Below are 17,565 nucleotides of genomic sequence, written 5' to 3' on the forward strand. Positions count from 1 at the left end.
TTTTCCTGGAAAAAGAATAACAGAAGACTTATGAAATTATCTGCATTGATTTTTGCCTATGTACACACAGGCTCACATGTACATATACAAGTGTATTTAGATGGGATAATAAGAAAAAAGGGGAAACACACGTATAGTATCATTAGTAGATGCAGGAATTCTCCCAGAAGCACTTCATGGTATTTTAGAATTACCTAATCTCCCAAAGTCTCCTTCTCCCCATGTATACAGCTCTCCATCTTCTGTAACAGCAGCACTATGTCTGTATCCAGCTGACACACATACAACAACCTACATTACGTACAAAAAAAATGTTTTCATACAATTTGTATAAGAATTTTGAAAGCTTATGCAAGTCTACTCTAGGAAGGAATATGCGTACCTCTATCTCTTCACTTACGTAGAGCAAGTACACATTTAAATTTATCTTCACTAGCTTTATCACTTAGCACTTTATAAGCAGAAAACAATACAGACAAGATTGTCTATAAAGTAGTCATGACTTATTTTTCAAGCAAATTTAACATAACCACAACAGCAGCAGAGAGAAGCAAAACCAGATGTTAAAAACATTGGCCAAAACATGGACAGAAAGGCAAATGAAGGCCTTGTAGGACAACACAACTGAAACCACTAAAAATTTGCATATGAGATTGTCATGATGTTACAGCTACCAAAAACTGTTCTTCTGGAATCTCGCTGCAGTTCAGCACAAACACGCACACAAGATTTAAGAATGTGAGAAAGTTTTCAACAGTGGCAACGTTGGTAATCACATGCCCAAAGGCAATCAACACATTTCAGTGCTTTGCTGAAACAGATCCCACTTCAAAGAAAACTTAAATAAAACACAGAATCTTAAGATCTTACAAATTTCAAATACTACACAATATCTTAACCGAGCAGACCAAAACGAGGCGTGCTTCTGTCCAAGTCATACCTTTCCTTGCAGTGGGCCCTGAATAAGTTTGGGATATTTCTGAGTTGAACTGTTTCCGTGTCCCAGTTTTCCATAGTCACCATCACCCCAGCTGAAGACTTCCCCTTCCGTTGTGAACGCTAGAGTGTGCCCATCAGATCCTTTTGAAGATGACACTTTTTTAATGGATCTATGAGGCTCAAAAGTCAGTTTTTTCAAAGTGGACTGGTTATTGGAATCACCCAGCCCTAGTCTCCCATAGCTGCCTTTACCACAGGCTCTGACAGAGCCATCCGTAGAAATTACAAAAGTGCAATACTGTCCAGCTTCAATCTATAAACAGAAAGGATAAAACAGTATTCAGATAAAATAAATCATTCATCTGTAGGTCAAAAAAGTATGTATTGTCAAACAGGATGTCATTTTTCTTTCTATATCTCTTTCCTGTAGTGCAATGTAAAAAAACAAGAAGAATTTGTGGAGTTCAGCAAGCAATAAAATCAAAATAACTGAAAATATTTTATAAGGAAATCCTTTTCTTTATGTAAAGGATGTAAAATGGTCATTAAGTCATCTTGTTTAACTGCATCTCTTTTACAGACTATAGAACTCAGGCTGCTTTCAGATCTTTCAAAGTCATGAATGGTATTTGACAGTTTTGAAGGTATATTTTCTTAAGATTAAAAAGACAAAAGTAAGTCATTTCCCTTCTGTGTATCAGTGTTCTGTTTAAGCAGCTTTTTTAAATGCACAAGTTTGCTTTATGACGCCTGGTCCTGCATTTAACTGGCATAAAACTGCAAGTAAAGTCCATGAAAACAATTTCAGAAAACATACCTAAATTGTCTAGAGATCCCCCAAAATGCTTTTACTTAAGTCAACACTGCTAAGTCAACAAAGCAACAGAAAAGCAAACTATCCTGTGTCACGCATCACTAGAAGTGCTAAGCTGCAACTGCAGAATCTGTTACTGAGAGCAGAAAGAGCATACTGCATATTGATTTTCAGAAAGCTAATTAAGGCTTCTGTGCCAGCAGCTAGCCCTGTTTGGACTTTTAAACTAGACACACTTGATGTGAAAAACACCAGTTGAAAAGACAATTGAGTATTTAAGGTATCTTTTAAACAATGAGAAGGAAAAAAAAAACCTACAGGCAAGCAAATTCCTCTCTACAAATGCATTTCATTGCAAGCTAGACAATTCAGTCACTCTTGTTACATGGTATCACTCCATTTGTAACATTAAAAAAAATATATATATCCTTTTTCCAGGTAACAATAAAAGTAGTGAAGTACCTTCAGTAAAGTGAGTTGTGTAATTAGTTCTGAGAATCATTCCCTCATTCCAACCATCAGCACACTTAGCAATAAAGCAGTGTTTTCCAGTTTTGTACTACAACTATGAAGCTGCTGAGCCTTACATTATATAATGCTATAGATATCACCCACCGTCTGTGCATCGGAAAAACTTGGAGCAAGCTTGGGTTGCAGTATTTTCTCCTGAGTTCCTTCCACCAGTTGATGGCTGCTGTTGCTACCCCAAACGTAAACTTCACAGGTTTCAGAAACAATGGGAGCATCACCCGTTTGAATGCTGTCAGGGCTGGCACATGTTCTTGAATAGTCTGATGCCATGCGACAAACCTGTTAAAAAGAGATCTATTACACAGCAGTATTTTCATTTATTTTCCTATAGCAGTAATGACTGATCTAAGTTAAATTCCCTCTCACTATGACACTGCCTAAAACACAAGTTATCACCATACGTTGTTAATGCGTTCAAATAACTTTGTTTCTCTGCATTCTTGCTTTCCACCCTTTCCTTGCCCACCTTTTCCATTCCAGAATAACTCAGCAGATTCTGTGCCATACACATGCACACAACAGCCAGATGTAATGCATAATTTCCTTAAATTCGAGCTTCATTTCATGACATACCTCTTCAAATAAACATAGAGCTGCCTCGTAAAGAGAACATAAGCCATCAGATGTTCTAGTTGGCTCTCTCCATTGACTTCGATCAGCAGATGATCCCTGCAATTTTTAAACATTACTGTGAGAAAAATATTTCCATAGAGCAACGGTGCAACTGTACAAAATACAGCAGTGATTTGTTCTTAGAGTACCTATGTTATCTGCATGCATTCCAGGGAAACAAAAATATGCCAACACTAGCTAAACATTCTTATTTTTGCTGTTTTTGCGAAAATATCTGGGTTTACAGTTAATTTATCCTGATACCAATTTGTTCTAAAACACATTTCATTCGTGTTTGTCTACTTAAATCATAAATTACTAATCATTACTACTCTTCTTTTTACATAGACTCTGTATTTTGGTCTATAACTTCATATCCAGTGAAAAAAGAACCACACAAAAACAACAGCTGAAGTTGTTCATCGGGACATTTAATCCAATGTAGATCCTGCTACCACCCATTAGGCTGGGAAAATACTGAACTGAATAAATAATTTGATCTGGCAGCTCGCTCCCTTCTTTCCATCACACAGAAGGCACACAGGCCATGCATAGGCATAGGCACACAGCATGCAGTGAGTTTGTGATCTGCACACAAGACTCCTTCACTGCTGCTGTACAGATGCTAGATGTCTTTCTTCAGTCAAAAGAATGTCACTTCAGTCAAAAGAATGAAACCTACCTAACACAGCAGAAAATCTACTTTCTTTAGAACGTTAGTGATAACAGACCTTGTGCAAACAAAGGAGATAATCTGCTACTGGCTAACGTGAGAAGAAAATAGATTATATTTAATTTTAATGGGAGTAAGTACTTTAAGGAATTGGTCCAATCTAGAATTTCACAGAAGTCTTTCATTAAAATATTCAGCAGTAGTAAAACTACAAATAGCTCCACTCCTTCTCACAAATCTGAACATAAAGTGAAACATAAAGTGAAACAAAAAGTGAAACAAAAAAAAGTGAACATAAAGTGAAAAAAAATTCTGGGCATTACCGTGTGCCCAGAATGTTTTTGTATTGCTTTCCAATTGGATTTCAATAATCTGTGCAAAGCACCTGATTTTATAACAACTTACACATTCTCCATCATCAGCACTCTAAAAGTTGAATTTCCCACTTCTTTAAAATCTTAAATGTTTTAGATTTATGTTCATTACTAAGTACTACAAATCTGAGGGGAAAGAGGGAAATCACCATTTTGGAGAAAAAGTCCTTCCTTGTTACAGTCTGAGCATACGAGGCAGAAGCATACTACAGCTTTTGACTGCATGTTAGGCAATAATGTCAAAGTTTTAAAAAGAACGTTCGCTCAGGATCAGATGTAATCACTCAAAAGATAAAGCTATCAGTGTGCCTTACTTACAAACAACTCAGTCCATTTTCTTAGGGCATTATTACTTTTTTTTTTTTACACATTAAAGCTAACAACTACCATACATAGTATTCAGTGCTGAGCAACTGTATTTAAAGTTAAGAATGCATCTACATTTGCTACGTAGAAAACTCAAAGCTGGTATACCTACCAACGATCGTCGCATCTGCATTAATATACTCATAAAGCAATCAAAGCTGATCATTCCTTCCGGACTTTGTAGCAACTTGGTTTTCTCCATGGTGTTCACTACAGCTGAAGCATTTAATGCCATTTCTATCCACTCAAGCAGGTATCGCAGGGAACCTCGCTGGGCAGCCAAGCCAAGAAGCAATTCAGAAGCTAATCTACGACCTAAAGTGTCTGCCCCAGAGTTTGGAATCGTCACTCCCTTAAGAAATGTCGTCACTTGCGATAAACAGTCCAGCCCCATTGGTGGAATCTTGCTTTCGTTTGCTAAAGATAAAGGTGGTAAAGAACTCACGACTTCTATTGCAGTGTGGATAACATCATTGCAAAGACTGAGGCCAGGGCCCGATGCTGGCATCATCCAACTTTGTCTCAGCAGTGCAAACAACAAGCTTAACCCAGTCCGAACGCCCATTTCTATGAGCGCATCCGTACTCGACCTGGGACGTTCACTGACAGAATGCACATCAGTTGATCCAGAACTGCTTTCCGGCGAATGCTGCTGTTGCTTCACCTTACCCTTATCATGATACTTATTAGAAAGTGCATAGAAGACTCGCTGCAATACAAGGAGACGTTTTCGAAGCGCTCCAGCAAACGGAGAGTCTGAGCATACCATCTTAGCCAGTGCCAGCTGGCTGCTAAGAAGGGCATCCAAATAGTGGTCCTGTTCATCGCTACTTAGAGATTCCCGCTCAAAATCTGGTAGCTGAGGTCCTTTGAGGCACAGAACCTGCTGAGGCAATGGCACTACTTCTTTATTGCTAACTAACTTAGCATATAAGATAGAAACTCCCTCCCTCGTTGCAATAGATTCACTGTCTTCTGTGATCCAAGAGCTGTTCAGATGTTCAAGCCATTTCAGCTTCACGGGTGGGACCATAGCTGCCATGTTGGTTTATTCTTTTGCCATTAGTCCTAAAGATGAAGAAAAAAAAAGTGAGCAGATGCGCAATAGTATCTACTGAATTTACTATTCACAGTACACCAAACTCTATCAATTCTTCAGCAAAGCAAGCAGCAAAACTTTAATTCCCAATTTTATCAAAGTTCCACCATTTTACCCATATAAGTGTGCACGAATCTGGCATTCAGATCCAATCCCAGTAGCATAAGGGTAGTATAAAAAGACATTTTGCAGATTAATTCTGACCTTCATTTTAAACAAGTACATGGACGTGCAATTGCCTTAGCATGCTGTAAGAACTACAGAGTGTATGTACATAATCTGAATTGATATGCATAAAAGTTCACACAAAGTAAATTTAATTCTGCTACATTCAGTGAAAGTACACTTTAATACTACTTGAAGAAAACTAATCTTCACTTTTCAGACGGCAAAACTAAAGACAACGACTTTAAAAAAGTGCACAAGATCACTTAAAACTGTACACGAGTGAACAGAGTACCGCTGAAAAGCTTCATGTGACAATAAATAAGGCTACTAATTTAGGCCATTAACAAAACACTCGACCTTACAAAGCTTATTAACTCCTGCAGCCACAAGTCATTCTCTCTCCTTTCTTAAGGTAGGTATCTTAAAATCAATGTCAAAATATTGAATGGAAACCAGGACAGGTGCACGTAAGTTACGTCAGGGTGGGCCACTGAGTAACTCCTATTCATTCCATGAATGGGATCTTCAGAACCAAATATACATTACTATTCCAAATAAATTTACTCTATTGAATATTACGTATTCTCTTATATTAAAGCATTTCATCATCTATGACTTCAACAGTATTCAAAACTTTTACTACAGATTTTAACAAAGGAATCACTAACAGCATGCAGATAAAAGGAAAACTCAGAAGTGCACGCTGCCTCACCAGGGCAGCTCAAGCTTGTTGCCAAACTAACTTGACAACTTTTGTCATTCTTTCAAATCAAAGACATCAATGAATATGAGAGATTTTTTTTTTTACTGGCAATTTTATGGGAAAGAAAGCAAAACAAATAATACACTCATGTGGCTCCAAACTCAATTAAAAATTTTAATGAAATTTCTACAAAATTTCTGGAAACCCTGTGGTTTAAAATGCAATCCTTTGCCTCATACCACAAAGCCTTTTTTTGGCTAGCAGCAGTCCTTAAACCTCTGCTGTCTTTCATGTTGCCTCATGTCTTTCATGAGCCCGTATCAGCATATATACCTGAACAGAAAGGTCCTTATTTTACTTTTTATTCCCTTGAGTGACACAGGAGGAACTGAGTTCTACATTAATGGCCAAACTTTTGTTACAAAACCCATATGTGAAACTCAAATGCTTTGGTATCAACCCATTTACAAGCTTAACAATTAGTTAGAAGGGTCTGCATTTTTTTGTTCACTGTTACAAAATTCATATCCTAAAATAAATGATCAAATGGAGAAAATACACTTCAGCAAATTACAGAACCTCAGACCTTCTTGAAATTTCATCTGAGTTTATCAACCTTCAAACTAAACTTGGCAAAAACTCCCTTTGATCACACTGTGTTGGAAAAGCAGGTTATATTCTGGACACAGCCCTTCTCTGGGGAAGGCATGCCATAGGTGTTGGCACAGGCAGGAGGGCAGGTCAGTGTGCACATCACCTTGTAGCCTCCCAGTGCTCAGCCACAGTAAACAGCCCTGGTATCCAAAGCGAAAGTGTAAGCCCTTAAAACACATTGCTCATAAAGGCATTCAGTATTCATTAGACAAACAACACTGTAATAAGCTACTCCTAAACATTAAGGTTGTGTAAATTTATTGAGAAACTGTATGATGTTGAACAAATAATGTGGAAAAGACAAAATTTGGTGGAAAAAAATCATCCAGTTAGCAACTAGTCATGTTCAGCAGACATCATTATCTTGAAACCTACAGCTCAATATTTTAATCAATGAGTTGTTAAAATAACGACAATATGAAGTGCAAAGGCTCTTCCATCACTGCACACCTGAGAGAGAAAAGCATGCCAATGAGAAGAAATAAGATTGCAAGCTTGGAATTTAATAGCAAGTCATGAAAGCTTATATAATTATAAAATAAAAATTTCTTATGCAAGTAGAGAACCTACCACTGGGAGACCCAAAAACTGGAAGAATGAAGTGACTCACAAAGGGATTATGAGTCATGATAGAGATCAAATACACATCTGAGCAGAATTAATGAGCAATTCTAGAGTGATTAGACAAGGTTAGGGTAAGGGAAACATTGTTACACAACTTTTAAAAATGCTAATTAATTGAAATTCATGGAAATCATTTCTCTCACTGAGATCTTGAATGCAATAAAGGCTGACACTGGAACACACCAAGATTATTCCTCTAGCCCACCTTTGCATAGAACCTAACTGAAGAGAAGAGCAGGATTCTGGCTTCTTAGCATAGCTAATTAAAAAGAAAAAATCAAACCTACAAAAACAAGGAGAAACCTGGTCTATAAATATGGCATAGAGAAGAAAGGAAGGGGAATGGCTAAGTATATTACAAAGGGAGACCACAGGCAAATGGATTTGAAACAATCACAAATGAACTAAGTATGATGTTAACCAAACCCACACCCAAATGCCACTGGTAACAAGCACAAGCTGCTGCAGAGACCAGTGTTTGCACAGTGTGCAAGTGCTGCCCTATGGAAAACACACAAGGTTTGCATCACAGCAGCACTTACTACACCTAAGCTCTAACATGTTGAAATTTCAACAAAAAATGACATAATATTCTGAATTAAGGAGAGATTTGTGCTCTTTGGCAGCCTGAACCCTACTTGATACCTTATTTATAACTAGGTTTTAGGTGGATGGGGGAAAACCCTCTGCCATCTAGTGAGAGGATGTGCCTACTACAGCTGTAATGCTCCTAGTGCAACGCGTTACAGAGCTTAGCTATGCAACGAGTTCCCTGAATCAACTCCGACATTTGCTTTGCATCATGTTCAGCAGCCAGTCTTCATTCAGAAATTCCAAAACGTGTTCACATAACTCTGAAGTGCAAATACTGCTCTTTTTCCTGAGTACTGAATTTTCTCTGAAAATGAAGGCTGAAGCTTGAATTCTAGCTCTTGGTAGTAGTAACCTGCAACTTTCAAAACCTACTGCAACTTTCAAAAGACGCTGGTCCATCTTGAAAACAGTATTTGGTTCATCTTGCAAATAACAGGTGGCAGATAGCCAGAGGTACTGACAGCAGAGAACTGACTTGATGCATTCTGAAAATGCTCTCTGAATATGAATGTAAGCTCTCTCTCTCGCAGCTGACGTGGAAGTGCAGTAATTACATATCACTGTAGTTAGTAACAAGGGCTGCCACAGCTTATTGGTAGGGTTTATTTTCTCCAGCCCACACCTGGGGACTACTCATGTAAGGTTTATATCTGCTTCTTAGTGCAGGCAAAAGGAAAACTTCTGTCTTTGAAAGACCACGTGAACAGGCACACAAATGCTCTACTACTGATGGCTACAAGAGCAGCTAACGGTGTGGGAGGCATCAATGCCACAGTGCAGGGCAGCATGCAGTACTACCAACCTCCTAAATAAGATGATGACAGCTTTTCAAACAAGCGGCTGCCGGGCCACAAAAGGAGAAGTCAGAGATACAAGGCAAGAAGTGGAGAAAGGAAGTACTTGTCTTTCATCAGCAGCAGTACAAACAAAAACAGTTCTACATCACAGAGCTTCATTTGGGTATTCAAACACTGGAACACATAAAATGCTCTTAATTCACAGTTGCCAAAACTTCCTGGGTGTTTCTTCTAGGTGAGACCAAAAGATACATCTGGAATTGCAACAAGCAATTCTCAAAAACATCCCATCTGCATTTCAGTACATTGCTTTTTGTGTGTGTGTGTGAGAGAGAGATTTCAAATAGAAAATACCCCTTTCAGCAAGCTGAATAAAAAGTTAACCTCCTCTCAAATCACTGACCAACATACTGATGTTCACATCTTCCACATGAACAGCTTGCCCCATCTCTTAAGACCCCCAACCTGGAGCACTGAGCCCCCCAGCACAAGGAGGACGTGGAATTGTTGGACGGTGCACAAGGGGCCATGAGGATGTGAGAGGGCTGGAGAACTTCTCCTGAGATGAGAGGCTGAGGGAGCTGGGGCTGTTCAGCCTGGAGAAGAGAAAGCTCTGGGGGACCTGAGTGGCCTGCTAGTGCCTGCAGAGGCCTACGGGAGAGTTGGGAAGTTGTAGTGATAGAACAAGGGATAACAGCTTCAAACCAAAAGAGGGTAGATTCAGATTAGTCATCAGCAATGAAAATCAGATTAGTCATCATCAGAAAGCAAAACTCAGAGGGTGATGAGGAACTGGCACAGGCTCCCAAGGAAGCTGTGGATGCCCCAGTCCTGGAGGTGTTCAAGGTGGATGGGCTTTGGGCAACCTAATGGACTGGATTGCCAGAAGGATTGGAAGATGATCTCTAAGGTCCCTTTAAACTTAAGCCATTCTTTGATTCTACATAAACAAGGCATTAACTAAAACCAAATATAGGAACTGCCACATGCTACTACCACTCAAATTTTACACTTGGGATGAAGCTTTGACCACTTGCAATAATTAGTAAGCATAAAAGCAAGATAAAAGGCAGCATTTCAAACTCAATTATATCAAGTTAATAGGAACTTTGAATATTATGAAATTATAATTAAATGGCTGGCATACTTTTTCACACCACCAAGAACTCAGAGAATGAAAGTTTATAATTAATGCAATTTCTCCTTTTCCCACATATTTTTGTTAATCTGTTTACTAACATGGTAATTGAGTTTCTCTTTTAGACAGTGCTCCACCTAGGAAAAAAAACAAGCACAAAGCCATAAGCCTGCACATGTTTGACAGCAAGACAGAATAAGTGCTAATAATAATTAATAAACTTAAGATCTTCCCTTCTGAGCTAAAATATAAAAGAAAGGCATCGCATTTCTGGGGAGAAAAGAAAATGACATGTTAGCCACCTAGAGAGCTGAATTGGAAATACCAGTGTCACTGAAGGGTCTCTTTTCCTTACACAGGAATTGATTCAGCCTGCAATCAGCCATCTCTGATGCGTTCATTTTTGCGATCTAAGCATCCCTAATTAACTAATAATTCACATAGGTTAAAATGCGAAAGGCTTGTTGCAGGCAATCATTAAGAACAACAAAAGTTTTAACAAATTTGCTTTCTATAAAGAACACATTTCCTATCACTAAGAGCACAGACCGCATTTCCTAAAGAAAAAAGGACCATCCTTCCATCTGCAATAAGAAATGAAAAAAAGGCACCAGATGTGGACATGTGCATAAACTGAACGGAAATGCACTGCAAAGTGATAAGCTATAAATACAGTTTGTTTCTTCTCCTCATCACTGCGGCAATTCAAACACTCGGAAAGTGAAACTCAACTTTGTAATGAATCCCAGCTTATTTTAGATACACACCCCCATGCCACCGACCGCCCCGAGGTATGAACAGTACCCAGAGGGAACATTCACCAGCAGATCAAACACAACAGGCATTTCGCTACAGACATAAAAACATGTTTGGTTTTGTTGGTATTGTTTTCCAGAATTTATAGTGCACTCTATAAGCATCCCATGTATATTCTTCTGAAGCATAAGGAACCGCTGTATAACACCTCCTTCTTTCCAAAGTGGAGTAACTGTTTCAAAATGCCAAGTCAACAACCAAATGAAATACACTACAGGGGATAGGATGTCAAATCTGATTTTGAGTACTTGTCTGCATAAAGTGCCATACCAAAAAAAAAAGTTAAAATGAGACAAAAGAGTAAATTTTGTAGCAAAAGTACCACTACCTCCTGAATTACCAGAATGAGAGAAAAAAAAAACCACAAATAATTAAAAGCTTTCATAAAAGTATTTGGCTGGCTGTAAGGACTGTCAGATCTCTAAAAATCTCTTTTTCAGGTTTTTATTACAGCTTCGGGAAACCAAGCAGGTCTTACGTCTTCTCACTCTGAGGTAAGTGGGACAGCTTTGATCAACCACAAATACAAAGAACTACTTACTAAAGGCAAAGAAAACCTAAAACTCTTTAATAATAGACAACATCAACTTCAACACAGTCAAAGGACTTGGGAATTTGCAAAAACAACTCAGTAAATATCCCTTCATTTCAATACAGAAATGGGGTGGGGAGGATGACACTAATTCACTATGGGGCTGAAGGGCAAAGCTGAAAGGCCCTCGGACAGAGCACATACACAACTTCTCCAAAGGAATTTCTGCAGTTTCAGTTTTCCATTTCAACTCGGAAATTATAGGGGAGACTTGAATTTGTCATCAAAGAACTGCCTCCACACAGCTGAGCAAGTTCATCCTAGCTAATACAAGTCAGCAGGAAGCTCCCTTACAGCATTCAGATTCTAAAAAGATTACTAAGAAAGTGTTGTGTTTCCAAGAGAAAGATCAATGTGTTAAACTAAGGAAAGGTGGAGATGGGACAGAAGCAACACAAAGTGATTACACTTAGCTCCTTTTTCAGGGAGGAAAAGGAAGGTAAGGAGCTCTAGGCATCTCCAAGGATACGATCAATTTCCTGCAAGAAGAGATGAGAGCTGAAGCAAGAAGTGTGGTGGGTTTTTGCTGTGTTTTGTTTTTCGTTTTCAAATAAAGTTTTACAAACGAGCATAAATAAGTGGCAGGCAAGATCTGACTGGTGTAAGAAGCAAAGAGCCCATCAGCTTTTCCACTCCGTGGCAAGCACGTTCAGCTTACTAATGGATAGGAACCACCCACATGCATGGAGCAATTAATTACAGGGGTTTTGATTTTCTTCTTCAATTATGATCTCCAACACAGTGCTTCAACCTCACTGCCAAATGCAAGTAGCTACTGGTACTCTATCATGAATTTTCATCACAACAGAAGCCTACAGATATCCAAAAGAAGGTATAAACTGGCGTCCAGACCACTAAAAGGAAAACTGAAATTATACACAGCCAACTCAGAAATGGAACCACATCTTCAAACACAGTGACTGATGTCTGCGTATGCTTCACGCTCAATTATCACCGCACAGCTCAGTGCTTTCCTCTCCCTGTGTGCAAGGACCAAACAAACAGGCACCATAAGACAGGGATAAAGAGCAATACTACCCTAACATGAAGCGTAGTCAAATGCACACGGTGAGCCATAGGCATACAGTTGGACACTGTCTTTACATATCGCTTGTCACAGCCCATAGAGATTTCCAAACCTGCAGAATGGTTCTTCAGCTAACACAGGCACAAGCTTCAATGGTTTCTACAGCTCAAAGTCTATCCCTCCATTACCTTTCTCTTATCATTTCCTAGTAGTAAGACGTCCCAGTAAGCACACCTGACTGCACTTTTGCAAGCCTCCATTCAAACACAAATCAGAGCCCAAATATTTTTGTTGTAGATCCTTCAAAATTCCAATCAGATTTTAAGAGCTTCTGCAAATTTTTCTTGGCCAATCAAAAATACCAGAAACATTAAGGCTTGTAAGGTCAACCTCATTTCCACAAGTACCTCACAGTAAGACATACAACTGAAGGCAGGTTTAAAGATCTGGTCGCCATCACAAACTCCTACTATTATGAATGCATGCAAAAAAGAAAAGCTTCTTGCTTGAAGATGTGCAAAATACCATATTCTTCTGCTCAGGAAAATCATGGCATGTTAGCCAGAGAAATACAAGACTCCTATCTTCTGGGAAGCAATGATTCAACAGTAACTTAGTGCAGTGCTGCTGCAGAGAAAATGATTTTAGCACTCATAAAAGGACTTGAGCACCTTTTGAACAGGAGAAAGAAATTCAACATTCTATCCAAACTCTACTTCAGCTAATTAGGCTTCTTTTTGCAGTGTCTACTAAGCAAAATGTATTATTATTCATTTTCTGCATAAATAATGCATTACGTATAAAGCAATCAAAACCAGTTTCAACAGCCTACCCCCCAGCAACTGCAAGATAAGCTCAACTAGGAAATTATTTTAGTGTTTATGAAGGAGCAAGTCATAATACCCCATAGCAAATAGAGTGGAGAAGTGAAAAGATGCATTAGAAGGGTAATGAAAAAAAATTTAACTACAAACCACAAGCCTCTACATTCTGGAAAGACTAAGTGCCACCCGACCAACCACAGTCTGAGAATTAGTATGTATAAATTAAGATGCAGCATCTTCATTCAGTACAAAGAAAAGACATCTTCTGAAGCCGCTGACAGCAGCAGGCACACAGGAGATACCAGCACGGCCTGAATTCGATGCGCTCAAATATTACCAACTATCTGTTGTGAACTCAGGCTGACTGCAGTAGGAACAAAGCACAGTTACTCTGGCAGAAACAAAGTGCTCGGACTCTCACAACAACTCAGAAGCAGCTGAGAGCCTTGATTGTCCGAAAAGCTCTTGAAAGCCCACCTGTACCTGGAAGGTTTCAAACCTCCTGAAGATCACAAGTTTCAGAAGTGCTCGCTCCCCTTTCTGCAATTAGCAATTTCAGCAACCTCTGTAAGATGCTGACAACATTTAACTTAATTTTATGGGAGCCTAATTACAAAAGCTTGTAAGACAAGAAGCTGGAAGTCTGCGCAGTTGAATCAAAGGCAGCAAATATCAAAACTAAAGGACGTGCAAAGAAGTGGCCATGACACCCACACGCCTGAGCTCTTTACTGCCTTGCTGTAACAACACAGTGCCTTTCCCAGTGGACAGGGAAAGTTATTTCTAAACTGAGCACAAAAAAAAGCAGAGCTTTAACAGGTAAGCAGAGCTGTATCTATCTGAAGGACGGCGCTCTGCAGCACGTGTTCACTGACTCAATCTTTCTCCAGTTCACAATTTCATTCCCTGTTTTCTATGTGAGAGCTCCTAGAGGAAGCTGTGCTACAGGTCCTTTGAGCACTGTGACACCTGGGTGGTTTCTGAGAAGGATTAGAACATTCAGTGCTTAAACAGATGGAAGCCAGGGCGTACCACCATTTTCCGTGCTGGTAAGAGAAGTGCAACCTGTGTTTGTAACAGTGAGAAATAATTCCTGCGGATGGCCTGGAAAAATCAAGCTGCTGTGTGCTCTACACAAAGCTCAGGAAGGATTTCACAATCAAAATAATCAGGTAATTCTACCAGCTCATCAGGAGAGTAACTCAGGTCATTCCCTGGCAGACGGACTATCCAATGGTAAGAGATTTACGTGCTGTTAAAAAACACCTTTTCTCCAATGTTATTGTAGAAATAACATTGAGAAGGCAGAAGTTCTGTGTACACACCTGATTACAGGTCTGGAACATATGAATTCTTCTAAATATGACTGAAAAAAAATATATACAACATGCTTCTATTTCCTGCCTCACTGTGATGACAATACAACTCCACTACAGAAGTGGAATCCCTTCAAACTTGGAGCAGATTAGTTTGTAGCACGAGCACTTAGAATCCCTATAAACCATTCCATTAACTGAAATAAACATTCTTACCACAAAACCCAAGTCGTTATCTAAGTGTTTTTAATTATCAGTTCAATATTCCATCAAGACTATGAGACATCAAACAATGTGGTTATTTCTCCCCTGTAGTGTCAGCAGAAGCAGTGCATACCTCTAACCTCTGCCACCAACTTCCCTCCTCCTACTTCCTCTACTCCTATATGACTGTTCATATGGACATAATGATGTACTGCAGCTGAGAATTTGCTGTATCGAACAATTCTTCATGTCTGCTGTCGGTCCCATGGAAATACAAAGGAGGCAGTACTTTCAGAGTGATTTACATACAGTATTTGTATGTTATTGCTTTAATCCCATCTGACTTAGCAGCAGACAGCAGTGCTCCAAACAACACTTACATACCTTTTCTTACAAGGTTTATTTAGAAACATATACACAAAATTAATTAAAATCCTATCTTCGGAAATTAACTGAACGTACAACTTCAAGCAGGAATCATTCCCAGACGTGTGTGCACTTGCATTCAAAAAGCAGCATGAATTTAACTAAATCAACACAACTCTTACAAATCCTAACGAGTGCTGACCTTCCCTTCAAGCTCCCAGTTTTTCCAGTTCTGAAACAACCTAGACAAAAAACCATCAATAATGCAATGTGCTTTTTGAAATTATAAACCAATACAGCTATTAGATATTTCCCAATCCATCAATTCAGGGGGCAGCAGTGACGTTAACACAGGCCAATTTCATCTGGTGGTGTCTGCAGACAGCTGCAGGAACTTCTGAAGACTTCTGCTTATCAGGCCATAACTACAACTATCACTATTGCCAGGGATGCTGAGTTACCCCCTAGGAGCATTTCAGAGCTCTTTCACTTGATGGACCACCACACCTGGATTCTCTCAAACCATTGAAACAGTCAGAAGCATGAATCAGTGGCATTACACAGCTCCAGGATGAGGACCAGCACTTTCTTATATAACATTAAGCAGACAACAGCCAGAGACACTTCATGAACAACCTGCAGATCCCTCACAAACATCATAAGGACAGAGTTCACCCAAGTCTTCCCATAGGCCAACAATGTAAAACCTACAAACAACACCACATTTAGAATATCCTCCACATTGCTCAAGGCCAGGGCAAACTGCAACACTTAAAGCTAACGCTAACAGAACACAGTGATGCCTAGTTATTTGCTCAGTATTTCAGAACCACAGAATGGTTTGGGTTGGAAGGCTCCTTGAAGATTATCTAGTTCCAGTGTTTGCTGCAGGCAGGGACACCTCTGTTCGGACCAGCTGCCTAAAGCCCCATCCAGCCCAGCCATAGTTCCTACGGTGAAACAAATCTTCATTTGTAGCTTTGAAATGTTGTTGTTGTTACTGTTGTTGTTATTATTACTGTTTTGGGGTCGTCGGTTTTTTGGGGAGAGCATGCAAGGCACACAGACGTGCAGTCAGACTTCAGCAAAATGAACTACCTAGGAAATTTCTCCTCAAGGAGTATCAGTTATGCTGCGATACAACTGTCAGTGCAACAAGTGTCCCTCTTTTCAGGGTCTGCAAAAGAAATAAAATAACTATTATTTGCTTTTTGCTTTAGGTTAAGAGGTTGTAAGAACACTTTACCAGAAAATTCTTCGTTATGAAGGAGATGTAGGCAGAAGCTGGAAAAATAATTCACCTCAAGTTTCTTGCGAGCTGTCTGGCAGGCTGACTCACATGAAATCTTCCTTTTGCTTGGAAGAGCCACGATTGGAAGAGTGGCAGCTGTAACATCTCACCATGGTCTTCAGCACTTTCTCAGTCCTCTCTTCCTCCAACCATTGCACTGTATTCTAGACATGAATGGAGATGTCTGCTTCTCAGCTCTTCTTTTTTACTAACCACTTTTGATGATTCTATGGATTCTCTGTTACTTTCTCAGCTTTTGTTTTAATATACTGCTATGTCTCTGAAGAAATAAACTGATTTCTATAAGCATCTCTGCCAAATATTAACAACATTTTTTTCTCTCCCTTCTGCATTAGTGCATTTACAGCATCCAGGGATTTAGTAAGACTTGCATTCAAGGACCCCGTTGATTAGATTTTATTTATAAAGAGGGGGAAAAAAAGCACATAGCTTTAATTTCTCATACACTTATCTTTAAGTTTGTCCTCTTTCCATTTTTCTCACAGACGTTATTTGGACTGACCAGCTAAAAGCACAGGATTATATTGGTTTCAATAGCAGTCTGACGGTAAAGGAATAATTTGCCTTAGAACAACTGAAAATCTCCTAGGAGGAAAGACTAAAGCTGAAAAAATACCACCAAAACCTCAGCACAGCTTAGCTGTTACACATCATGGAGCCACCTCTGCTTCACTGTTTGGACAGGACAGGTTTGTTGCAGAAGTAACCTGAATTACAATATCAGTAATTTGGTTTCCAACTTTCGAGCATGAAGTGACCATAAGAAAGGAGGAAAGACAGCGGATGCTGTGAGCAGCAGAGAGACTTCCACCACCTCTATTCATGTCTGTGTGTACTTCATTGTCATGCTGACAGATCTGTGTAAATGAACGAAGAACAATTTGCTTCAATGACTATCCACACTTGCTCTTTCTCATTTAGGTCTTTAGGTCCTTGCTGTATTGCTGCTCCAGATTTGTAAGACACTTGTTTGGGTTTTTTTGCCTTGTTCTACTGTCCATCTCCTATTACTGACCATCTCT

The 17,565-nt window shown here is 39.3% G+C and overlaps 1 protein-coding gene across 8 annotated transcripts in view; it reads right to left on the reverse strand.

Annotated features, from left to right (window-relative positions):
- Window positions 1-17,565, reverse strand: part of HERC1 (HECT and RLD domain containing E3 ubiquitin protein ligase family member 1) — a 93,889-nt gene that overhangs the window by 71,601 nt on the left and 4,723 nt on the right. For all 8 annotated transcript variants that reach the window (XM_042823938.1, XM_042823940.1, XM_042823939.1 and 5 more), the window contains exons 2-6: window positions 4,422-5,377; window positions 2,858-2,953; window positions 2,369-2,563; window positions 941-1,252; window positions 195-291 (exon numbers count right to left, since the gene is read on the reverse strand). In XM_042823938.1, coding sequence (XP_042679872.1) covers window positions 195-291; window positions 941-1,252; window positions 2,369-2,563; window positions 2,858-2,953; window positions 4,422-5,351 — 1,630 coding nt within the window. In that variant the 5' untranslated portion in view covers window positions 5,352-5,377. The remainder of the gene's footprint in view (window positions 1-194; window positions 292-940; window positions 1,253-2,368; window positions 2,564-2,857; window positions 2,954-4,421; window positions 5,378-17,565) is intronic.

The sequence above is a fragment of the Centrocercus urophasianus genome, unplaced genomic scaffold (assembly GCF_019232065.1).
Source record: "Centrocercus urophasianus isolate 14NV4802_14NV808 unplaced genomic scaffold, USGS_Curo_1.0 seq_23, whole genome shotgun sequence".
NCBI lineage: Eukaryota > Metazoa > Chordata > Aves > Galliformes > Phasianidae > Centrocercus > Centrocercus urophasianus.